General features: G+C 39.8%; 1 protein-coding gene across 1 annotated transcript; it reads right to left on the bottom strand.

Moving 5' to 3' along the window:
• Positions 1-7,480, bottom strand: LOC307262783 (GDP-L-fucose synthase-like; the record flags this gene model as incomplete). The annotated part of the gene is made up of 10 exons (XM_080043760.1): positions 1-56; positions 418-517; positions 867-946; positions 1,045-1,111; positions 1,197-1,261; positions 1,382-1,515; positions 5,651-5,724; positions 6,110-6,238; positions 6,358-6,472; positions 7,326-7,480. 10 exons carry the CDS (start codon positions 7,478-7,480, stop codon positions 1-3), a joined length of 975 nt encoding a protein of 324 aa, XP_079899886.1.
• Between the last annotated feature and the right edge of the window lie 5,075 nt (positions 7,481-12,555).

Below are 12,555 nucleotides of genomic sequence, written 5' to 3'. Positions count from 1 at the left end.
TCATGTCCGGGCAATGTCATGGTTGGCCAAAAACCAGTCACAGGTCATCTTTATGGCTACAAAGACAGGAACAAACAAACAAAAATGAGTTATCATCACTCAGACTGAAAAAAGTGCATGCAAATATTCATGCATAGATCTCATTTGTATAGGGGGAAACACAGCCTTCATCACATCCCTTGCAGTACATACATTAAATTAATGGTTGTAAACAAGTTTTCATATTAATCTTATGGATGTTTTCTTCTGCCCCTGTCAAATGATGTATGATGTATAGTTGTTCGGTAAAAAGTATTTTATAGGAATTCTTAGTTTTCTACCATCCACTAAATACTTTGGTACCAGAAAATTGCCAAAACAGCAGTGAGCAATATATACAGGTACAGTATGTCACAACAATAAACAATAAACATTGACCTTCTTCAAGGGTTTTAAAGGTGAAGTTGGGGAGGTAGCGTCTCAGCTTGGCATTGCTGGCCGTCTTTTTCATCTGGCCATCAGACCGGGTGGTGTCAAACTGATGTTAGGAGGTCAGGACAATATCTGAAGAGGGTTTTGGTTCCATACAGCTTAGTATGACTGAATGAATTCCAAAACAACATTTATGTGCCGCTCTCAAAGTTGTTGCTCAAAATGAAGATCATTCCAAATTTAAAAGACCATTTTGCACGTCATTTTTCAAATATTCAATTACATGCCTTGCTTTCAAGCCAGCAATGGCTTACACAAGATGGGTTTGTGAAGAATCTCTTAACAGAAAATAAGAAAAGTTTTGTTGTAAAGTTTGGAATGTATATCCCAGGTTCACTAATCCCTCTCATAAACACTGTATAAACAGTTTAATATTATGAAGTTTGAAAGGATACATGTATTTTGCCTTTGAAGTCCAGAGCCTTTACAATCATATCCACAACCTCTTTGATGGAGACCTCATGCTCTTCACCCACTGGAAAGAATGTGAATGAGTTAATGTATGTACAGTATACATTCTGAGGTTTTTCGTTTAAGATGCAAAAACAACTTGCACTCAAACAATGTCCTCACCAGAGAGGATGATGGGGTCAATTTCCTCATATTCTCTTAGGACCCAAATCATAAGACGGCCCAAGTCCTGAGAATAAACAAACAATGAGATTCAATGATGTCAGATGACTCATTTGACATGTAAGAATGCTACTTAATTCATCGGAGCATACCAATGAATACATGAACTGTCTTCTTGGAGCTCCCGATCCCCAGACATTCAAAGTAGTTCCTTCCTCTATGAGACAGACACAAAGAGATACACATATGAGCTGGTTATTGCCTGTGTTTGTAAGTTACTCACTGCTCTCAGTCCGTTTGTGCAACAATATGAAAATAATCTGTCTACGTCTGTCACCTTTGGCCTTGTATGTCTTGTTCATGAGTGCGGAGAGCACATGCCCATTTTCAATGCTAAAGTTGTCATGGGGACCAAACACATTGGTCGGGATGACCGCTGTGTAATGCCTTCCATACATCTGAAAGTATGCCCTGTCAACACACAGACACACAAAGATCAGTAACAGTATATTCTAGCAGAGATCAATGTGTTTCTGCAGGCATTTTCTCAGTAGCTCCCCCAAGTTTTCATGTTATTTTTATATTTAAAGGCACTTTAACACATTTATTTTTTTATTGAACCGTTGGCACAATGGATTAAGCAGAATAACAAAATTAAATGAATGCAAATGCCAGCAGGGGAACCAAACCTTTGCAGATGATATCCTTGTATATCTCTCGAGGAAAAGATTCCCTGCCTGTGCTGATGTCAGTGCTTGAAGAATATGGATCGTACTCAGGCTATAAACTAAATGAACTGAAAAACTCAGTTTCTTGAAATTCTCTACAACCCCCCTCAGTATATATTCACTCCAGGTAATAATCAGTTCATAATGTTTATAATGTTAACCACACCGTATCGCATATTTAACATTATTGTATTAAGTGCAGTATGCTATTTCACTACAGTTATTATTTATTGTATCCTTTATTTCCATGTACAGTATTATATTTTGTACATAGGGCTTGTATTGGCCAATCACTTTCACAATTTCTGGAATTGTCCCTCTGTGGCTCTATTTTGGAGAAATGTCCATGGTGTACACGAGACCGTTTTTTAGAAAAATATTTTTTTTTTTCAAAATAATGTATCTAGGTGATTTTGAAGAGCTTATCTTAGCATAGTGTGATAAATACTTGCAGAGGGTTTTGTTGGTGGTGTAAAGGTGCGAACACACCGCACTCTGCTGCGCGGCGAGTTTACATACAAAGTCTATGTATTTTGCGCGGCGCCGCGCAAATGGGCGGCCGGCGGCAGGCATTAAGCGGTTCACGCGGTACGGCGTCGCGGTACGGCGTCGCGGTACGGCGTCGCGGTACGGCGTCGCGGTACGGCGCACGGCTAGGGCACGGCCGCCGCAGGAGTTGAAAATATTGATCTTTTTGCGGCCGCAATAGCCAATCAGCGTTGAGCTCCTCCCGACGTCACTCGCTTCGGTACAATGCACAGAAGAAATTAAGATGGATGAAAACATAATAGTCACAGTTTGCGGGATCCCAGTGCTCTATGACATCACCAGGTCGGGCTCCCATAAGTTCTGTGAATATTTGTCTGTTGCCTGTGTACAGCTATCAGTTTTGCTTTATATGAACCAAGCTAGCACCGGTTAGCTTGGTTAAAGCACCATCAGCAAGGCAGACTGGTACCCTCGGCACCGGTTAGCACGAGCATATCCCGGGCGGCAGGCGGCGGACACAATATGACCCAATATGATCACGCGGCGCGGAAACTGCGATTCGCGCGGCCAACTGCCGCGCCGCGGAGTGCGGTGTGTTCGTAGCATAAGAGCCATATGTTTATTTTGTTTAAGTGAACTCCTCCAACCACTAGGTAGTGCTGTAAGCCTATAAGGTGGCGAAAGCCTATTTGAGTTTGCTGTCAGCAACAGACAGGTGTTGACTGATTGGGAAAAGCACACAATTTAATGACTGTTCTTGGTTTATGTATACTCTTTTTGTGGTATTTTTTTTTTGGTAAATAAATTTGGGAGGATACGGACTCACAAAGTGGACAACAAAACCCTTTGATAAATGTTACTTTTGGCAAGCCGAATATTATTACCTCAACTGACCGCACGTCCAAACACTATTACCAATCAGCAACCAGTAAAGGCAAAAAGTGGACTTTGTCACTACAGGTGGGCGGCATGCTTTCATATTATGTAATATACAACGTATCTTTAAGTTTTTAAGTTTAATATACAGGTCCTTCTCATATAATTAGCATATTGTGATAAAGTTGATTATTTTCCATAATGTAATGATAATAATTGAACTTTCATATATTTTATATTCATTGCACACCAACTGAAATATTTCAGGTCTTTTGTTGTTTTAATACTGATGATTTTGGCATACAGCTCATGAAAACCCCAAATTCCTATCTCAAAAAATAAAAAATTAGCATATCATGAAAAGGTACTCTAAACGAGCTCTTAACCTAATCATCTGAATCAACTAATTAACTCTAAACACCTGCAAAAGATTCCTGAGGCTTTTAAAAACTCCCAGCCTGGTTCATTACTCAAAACCGCAATCATGGGTAAGACTGCCGACCTGACTGCTGTCCAGAAGGCCATCATTGACACCCTCAAGCAAGAGGATAAGACACACAAAGAAATTTCTGAGCGAATAGGCTGTTCCCAGAGTGCTGTATCAAGGCACCTCAGTGGGAAGTCTGTGGGAAGGAAAAAGTGTGGCAGAAAACGCTGCACAACCAGAAGAGGTGACCGGACCCTGAGGAAGATTGTGGAGAAGGGCCGATTCCAGACCTTGGGGGACCTGCGGAAGCAGTGGACTGAGTCTGGAGTAGAAATATCCAGAGCCACCGTGCACAGGCGTGTGCAGGAAATGGGCTACAGGTGCCGCATTCCCCAGGTCAAGCCACTTTTGAACCAGAAACAGCGGCAGAAGCGCCTGACCTGGGCTACAGAGAAGCAGCACTGGACTGTTGCTCAGTGGTCCAAAGTACTTTTTTCGGATGAAAGCAAATTTTGCATGTCATTCGGAAATCAAGGTGCCAGAGTCTGGAGGAAGACTGGGGAGAAGGAAATGCCAAAATGCCTGAAGGCCAGTGTCAAGTACCCACAGTCAGTGATGGTCTGGGGTGCCATGTCAGCTGCTGGTGTTGGTCCACTGTGTTTTATCAAAGGCAGGGTCAATGCAGCTATCAGGAGATTTTGGAGCACTTCATGCTTCAATCTGCTGAAAAGCTTTATGGAGATGAAGATTTAATTTTTCAACAAGACCTGGCACCTGCTCACAGTGCCAAAACCACTGGTAAATGGTTTACTGACCATGGTATTACTATGCTCAATTGGCCTGCCAACTCTCCTGACCTGAACCCCATAGAGAATCTGTGGGATATTGTGAAGAGGAAGTTGAGAGACACCAGACCCAACACTGTGGATGAGCTTAAGGCCGCTATCGAAGCATCCTGGGCCTCCATAACACCTCAGCAGTGCCACAGGCTGATTGCCTCCATGCCACGCCGCATTGAAGCAGTCATTTCTGCGAAAGGATTCCCGACCAAGTATTGAGTGCATAACTGAACATAATTATTTGAAGGTTGACTTTTTTGTATTAAAAACACTTTTCTTTTATTGGTCGGATGAAATATGCTAATTTTTTGAGATAGGGATTTTTGCTTTTTCTTTACTTTTTTGCCAAAATCATCAATATTAAAACAATAAAAGGCTTGAACTACTTCAGTTGTGTGTAATGAATCTAAAATATATGAAAGTCTAATGTTTATCAGTACATTACAGAAAATATTGAACTTTATCACAATATGCTAATTATATGAGAAGGACCTGTAATGTTCCAGGCAAAGAGAAGGGTAATTCTGAGATAAGATATACTTTATTCATCCCAACAGGGAAATTTAGGTTTTACAGCAGCCAGCATACATATACACACAACACAACACATATAGGCCATACATATCCCTCCTCTACAAAAAACATGAGCCCACAATACATAGCCAAGATGAGAAAGTGGTATGGATGGTCCATGTGCATAATTAGCTGTTACTCCTAGATAACAGTACAAAATACTAGTTCTGCCATTGCATAGTATGATAGGAGAAAAAAAATATACAATTGATATGCAGCTCTGGCCACAGTTTAAACGTTTTCTATGGTAACATCTAAGATACAAAACTGTGTGGGGTAGATATAGAGTATATGCATCAGTAAGTATGTACAAGAGTAACCATGTGTATCTATGTGTATGTATGTACACTATATTGTGTGTGTAATATACATGTACAACTTGTGCTTCGGGCTAGAAATGGATCAGCCCCCTAATGCTACTATTTATTTGAGTTGGTTTTGATGTCCTGCGGACATATACAGTATGTACCACTTATGTTCTGTAAAAGAAAACTCAATAAAAAGTAAACAACCATGCATTACTCACCTGACAACCCTGCTATATGAATTACAGTCATTCATGGAGGTGTTCAGTCACAGAGAGAGTATAGGATATAAGGCTTCGTCACAGGTTTAATTTAAGCTAGAAGACCATTTATAATCTTCAGTCTGATCAGGTGCTGCCTCCTTCTTACCTGTTTTGAACATCAATCATCCTTTTAGCATGTGAGTATCCAAAATTGGAGTCATGGGGTGGTCCGTTGTGTATCTGAGAGTAGAGAAGTAAAGATGGAATTCAACCTATGCCCTTTGCCAGAGTAATACTTATTGTACTTCATATAAAAGCTCTGTATCAACATTGTAAACTGATCATTACTGCCCTTATTTGAGAGACATTTCCTACTCCCTCGGTGAAATCTGAGCCAATCAATGCCGGATCATTTTGTTTCACTATATTACATTAAATAATATTACAATGAAACACCAATTTTGTTTTTGGCAAATTTCATCATTGACCACAAATAACCACAATCAAATCCCTGAACTTAAGCTTGACACAACCACAAAAAGTATACGGTTTTGTTGAAAAAAGCATTCATGTTGACAAGAACCAACCTATGGCGTGTGATAAAAATGTTTTTTTTAAACCTTACCATTGTCTCATCAATGGGATATGTGGTTGTGTCTGGGAAGATACAACTGGAGAGGCAGGACACGACCTTGGTGACACCCATCTCGTGGGCTGTGTGTAGAACATTATCATTGATTTTGAGGTTGTCTCTCTGTGAAGGGTAAACAGTTCATGATTAGCGTTTTTTTTCTTTCTGCTGTGGTAGAACTGGAATGGCAGCATTATCTCAAGGGGTGTCATATGACACAGAGAGCCCACTGATTATCTCACCAAAAAATTCAGGTTCTCTTTCATGTGTTGATAGAGTCCTCCGACTTTTGCAGCTAGGTGGATGACATGAGTGGGACGGTACTTTTCAAATACAGCCCTGGTCTGCCCCACATCTCTGTAAAACGTAAAGGTTGGTGAAGGATGAATATCCTGTTCTTGTTAGGGAAGTCTGCCTTTTAATGAATCAGTGCCCTGAGCAAGACTGTTTATTTCCATATACAGTATAGTGGTGTTGTGGACCAACCAGAGGAAGTAAAACAGATATGAAAGCAGTTCACTTGCAGAAAAAACTATGTAACAAGTCCTCTTTATCGAATTACATCCTAAATTATAATTACTGGATTTAAAAAATAATAAGGATTGCTACAACTTTTTGGGAAACTCTCTAACTAACTGGTGTTGTTAGTGGAACGCATCAACTATAGACCAAGCCCCAACCTCAGCGATTTTTACCAGCATCCAATAAGGAAGTGACCACAACTGTAGTAACCCGGAAGTGCCACGATGACGTGGTACCAAGACTGAGCCATTTTTCTTTGACTCACTTGTTAGACAGGCCGTTTTCAAAGTCTTATTAAACCTATTTACAGCCTGGTCAACAAAACCATTTTAGTCTGTGTGTTTAGATATCTCCATGACAACACTGAGGGGGGTGAATTGTTTTAGATCACGATAGTTTTTATTCTTTTGGAGGTTAAAATGTATTGGCGCAATCTCTTGATTGACAGCTCTCCGCCCGTTGTCCCTCACTTTGCCTCGGAGGTATACGTCAGCTATCTCCCTCCCCCCGACGTGAGGCGGAGTAAAAATCTCACAAAATGGCGACGCGCACAAACCAGGATTATTGGATGCCGTGTGAATAACTGAGGTCAGCCCAGATGCTACATCCATATTATTTACTATCTATGCTATATACACATTTGTCCGTAGTCACACTGGGGTAGAAGAGAACGATTGAAGCAACTTACACAAGATTTGCATCCTTAGAAGAGAGGAAGATCCATTCTTCTCCCTCCAATTTGCCACCTTCCTGCTGCACCACATGCTCAATGGCTTTGCCCACCAACCCAGAGCCACCAGTCACCAGCACACGCATTGGCCCCGCTTTCATACCTGATCCCATCTTCAATATCTTTGCTGGCTCTTTAGGATGACAATGACATAGGAAAGATATTTCATAATTGTAATAAATGTCAGAAAATCTATGTCACATTCATATGCTCTAATAAGAAGGTGAACCAAATGGTTACACCAAATGCATATTGCCAAAATAAGGACTAAGTCTAAAGAAATACAAGTAACATAAAAGTGTCACAATTGTAATGCCTTTCTGCTCCTTACCTGTGTGTTGGCGTGCTGAACTGATATTGCATAGTTTACAGTATTTCAACATTTGTCACATTTGTAAGTAAACACATAGACTATGTACAGAACAAAGTCACAAGACGATTGAAATTAGAAATTAGACACCCACATGCACTCACACACACACAGACCCACAATCACACAAACACACACACACATACACACACACACACACACACACACATACACACAGACACAGATACACACACACACACACACACACACACACACACACACACACACATACAGGACTGATTTGTATAAAGGCCAGGCTTTTTCGTTGGACTTCGCTTTTCGAGGTAGCCCTGTTGTCAGGCCGCTTTGTTCTGGGCCCGGCAGGGGGCATGGTTCTTTTGGTTCCCCTCTGGGTTGAGGGTAACACTTTACAATAAGGGTACATTAATTAATGGTTAGTAAATGCTTAATAAGAGTTAACTAACCATTAGTTAACTGTTAACTAATGTGTCTAGTAAGCATTTACTAATGGTGTTCATGTTAGCTAAGCTATTAATTACTACATTACTTAGTGTTTATAAATATCCTAATATATCCTAATATTAACCTTAGTTAATACATTAATTAAGCATGAACCAACGGCTGATCAATATAATAATAAGCATTAATTAACTGTTAACAAATGTCATTTTTGTAACATTATTTAAGCATAATCAATCATTTATTAATGCTCTTTGTGACCCTTATTGTAAAGTGGGAACAATTTATCCATTAAGTAACACTTAATAAATGCACACCAGTGCTGAATAGGCATTACTGAAGCATAATTAACCATATTAGGCATTACTTAAGTGTTATTAACCATTTGTTAATGGACTTTGTGACTCTTCTTGTAAAGTGGCAAGCATTTCTCATTAATTAACACTTAATAAAGGCATACTAGTGCTGATTAAGCATCACTTAAGCATAATTAATCATTTCTTAATGTTATTTGCGACCCTTATTTTAAAGTGGGAACCATTTATCACTTGTTACTAGGGCTGTCAAGCGATTAAAAAAATGTATCTAATTAATTACAGGCTGTGTGATTAATTAATCTAAATTAATCGCATACTTTTATGACACTTTTATACCTGTTTATAAACAGCTGTATAGCCTGCTACAGTTTGTTTCTCTCTCTCTCTCTCTCTCTCGCTCTCCGTCTCTCGTAACTTCTGTCTCCACAACAGACAGCGCTGCACTGCCACAGATGCCTGTGCCGATTAATTCACCATCGTCGTACTCATAGGCAAAAATATTGACACACACACACACACACGGGGCGGGTGTCCGTTTACGTGGGAGACGAGACAGCTAGCAAACAAAATTGAGACACACGGAAGATTGAGAGATACTTTTGAACCTACATTGTTGCACCCACTAAATCAATAATGTACAGATACTGCGGAGAATAAAGTAAGATGTCTTCCTACCTTCATGCTTATTTGCCCGAAGCATCCCATAAACCGTCCATAGAGCCCTCGGCCCCGCCCGTTCCCCTGCTTCTCTCTTTACTTTTCTCCCTTTCACCCGTGCGGGCTGTGTATGCAAGCTACAGGTGCAGCTCGGTGCAGCTGCGCACCACTTTTGCACCGGGTCAAAGGGCATTATAGAAGTGCGATTAATCTGCGTTAATTTTTTTAATTGCGTTACATTTTCTGTGATTAATTAATCGAAATGAACGCGTTAATTTGACAGCCCTACTTGTTACACTTAATAAATACAAAATAGTGCTGAATAAGGATTACCTAAGTACAATCCATCAATCAACAATGCTCTTTGTGACCCGTGTTAATACTCAACAATAATAATAACAATATTAAACATACTAAAATATTTCCAACTGGAAATCAATAGGTTTAAAGGACCTGAGGGGTATACTACGAAGCGAGATTAAGGGCTGAGCGAGGTCTGTTGAGTCTAAAGCGGTCTAAAGCCAGAGTTTTCAGTATCACGAAAGGTGGCTTTCTTTTTACCTGGCTAGATCACCGTGGTAACAGAGGCTGCACGGCTAACCTGCTCAGACCAGTTTGTGTTTCAGAGTTTGAGCTTAAATTCGGCTCTTAGAGCGCTGCCCCTCAAGGAAACTACACATTTAGAAATCCCGCGGACCTGACTGTATTGTCTGAGCGCTACATTCTCACTGAGGAAACTGTTACATCTAAACTTATTGATCAGTAAGTTAATGAACGAAACGAAGCCGTGACATTAGGCTTACAGAGTGAACTGTAACATCGCGCCGGGGCTTTTTGCCACATGCATACAGTTATTGAGAATGTAAAATAGCCCACACCTATACTGTATGCAGCGCCACTCTATGCTCTCCTCTCAAATGATTTTACCTGGCGATCTACACACACTGGCTCTTAATAAAGCGTTCTATAAAATCACAGGTTGCAACATTATTTCACTGTAGGCTTCTTTCTTTTCATCAGTAGCGATTACAGTTGGGACGTGACAGCTGTCACAGTTCGGACATCGTTGCAGACTCGCAGGTTAAGCTTCTCACAGTAGATTCATATTTGTCCGAAAAATCCAGACTACAGGTTTTTTAATGTAGGCCTATTGGTATTTGTAAGATTCAAATAAAAGGCTAATAGTCTAAATCAAAATTGTATTCATTATGATGTGGCCCAAAACTAAATGATTTTCCATAGGCTATTCATTTGGGGACAGTGTCAGACTTAAATTACATTCTTAAGTGTGGGACTATAGGCGTAGTGCTATAAATATAGCAAAGTAGCCTATATATATATTAGGCTAAATGGTATAGTGTTTAAATCCGAGTTCAACGTTTCATTGTTTTATAATGTCACGTTACGCACTGCGAGAACGATCGGCAAGATAAATAAATAATTTCAATGCTGGCAGCATTCCACTCTCCTTAGCCTATTTGCAGTAAGAGTTTTTTTCGGCTCTCTGTTTTCTGCTGTAATAATTCAGACTGACAAACTCTTCCTCTTGAATGAAGTTGGCGACACACTTTTGTTTTACTCAGCTGCTCACAATCAGTCCGTTTGTGTAAAGTTAGCGGCAAAAGATCAGTCCAGTCTGTGCGGAAGCAGAGTCAAATGACGGTCAAACGCCCCCTCTCATGGGGACGCGCACAGAGCCTGAAGCTGAAACCCTCGTTCAACATAAGAGGTTGATAACTGCCTTCGTGATACCGGTTAGCTCTGAGCGAGGGTATGTGTTATGTTGAACCAGATCAAAAAAAGAGAGCCGGGCTCTGTTGAGTTTGCTTTGTAGTATACCCCTCTGGCAACCCAAATCCACTAAATCCTTGTAACTATGTTATTTGGGGGGTAAAATGATAAATGTTAAAGGGACACTGTGTAACATTTTAAGTAATTTATTAAATTAAGTCAATATCCTCATTCATAAATATGTCTTTATTGGTGTAAAATCACCTCTGCCAATAATCTGAATTATCCTCCTGAGCAGAGAATTGCAAATATTACTAGAACTGCAAGCAGTTATGAGGGGGCCGGCCAAGCCTCCGCCGCAACTCGGGACCCGAGCGTCGCAGACCACGGCGCCGGCCGCTCACTTCACAGAATCCGGGGATGTAAAGTTTTTGAATGTGGGATGTTCGGTTTGGGAGTTATAGACCAAAAGGCAAAAAATTTGCAGAGAAATTGTGGGAGCTGAAATGAAAAGTCCGTTTTGCAATTGCGATTTTGCGAATTATACTTAACTGCTTAAATGGGCATGGCCTATGCTAAAAGATGCAGCATAATCCAGTGAATCTGTGGATATAAAGGGTTTGAATGTGGGAAGTTTGGTTGGGGAGTTATGAGCAAAAATAGATTATGTGGACACAGTTTTAGGTGACTACAAATAAGAATAATAGTCGGTACAAAAACAATAGGGTTCCCTAATAATGAAACTGTTCTGTTTTAGAAAAACTTAGACACATATAAATTGTAAAAATGAAATAATAATAAAAAAAATGTTACTCTAGAGTAAAACATTTTTTTTAAACCGTAACCTAGTAGTTTAGTTTAGTTAGTAGGTTTCGTTTCTATTTTTTTTATGCAAATAGTATGCACAGTTAGTTATTGCCAAATGTGCATATTTACGTAATCAACCTTTTCTGAAAAATGTGTAATATAAAATATTATTGTTGTAATGTGAATAATCAAGTGGCAAAGTTTCATAATGATATCTATAAGTTTAAAAATGTAAACCTATTCACCTGCAGTGTCTCGCCTCCATTACAGTCGCCTACACTTTGAGAGGGGATAACCACTAAAAAGCTACCAATTTAAAAAGGTCTATCACATCAAAATCTCTTCTAGTGATGTAAAGGATATAACAAATCACAACTACGATTTGCCCACCCAGATGGTACAGATATCTGGTCTGGCCTATGGACTATATAAAGTACCCAAACTTTCAGCAGCTCTCTTCTTTTTTTTATTTTTTTATTTCAACTTGTTAAGATGTGTTATGTGACACCTTTACAAACACATTGGTGAAGCAAGGTAAGGAATTTATTCCCAGATTTTCACAATATGCCCTCATTAACACTTGCAGAAGGCAAAATTGTCAGCCGAAACATAGCGTCTGCTTTGCATATTAAAGTATTTATTGGAGCATATAGCTGTTGTGCAGACTTTATTTTCTTTGAACTTGGAAAGGGTCACAAGTACATTGTAGTAAAATCGTGTTAACTGCTCTTTGAGATTGCTTCAAATATCCTGTTAGCAGAGATTTAACCCGGAAGATATACACAGCTATTGTCTCATATTCATCGTTTGGTGTCAAACCCAAATGTTTCCAGTCTACAGGAAAAATAAAGGAATTGGCCTCACCGTTCCAATACTATTGGAGGGG

The sequence above is a fragment of the Ammodytes marinus genome (assembly GCF_949987685.1).
Source record: "Ammodytes marinus genome assembly, chromosome: 16".
NCBI lineage: Eukaryota > Metazoa > Chordata > Actinopteri > Uranoscopiformes > Ammodytidae > Ammodytes > Ammodytes marinus.
The sequence above is the reverse complement of the archived record's forward strand: the minus strand, read 5'-3'. Positions and strand labels throughout refer to the sequence as shown.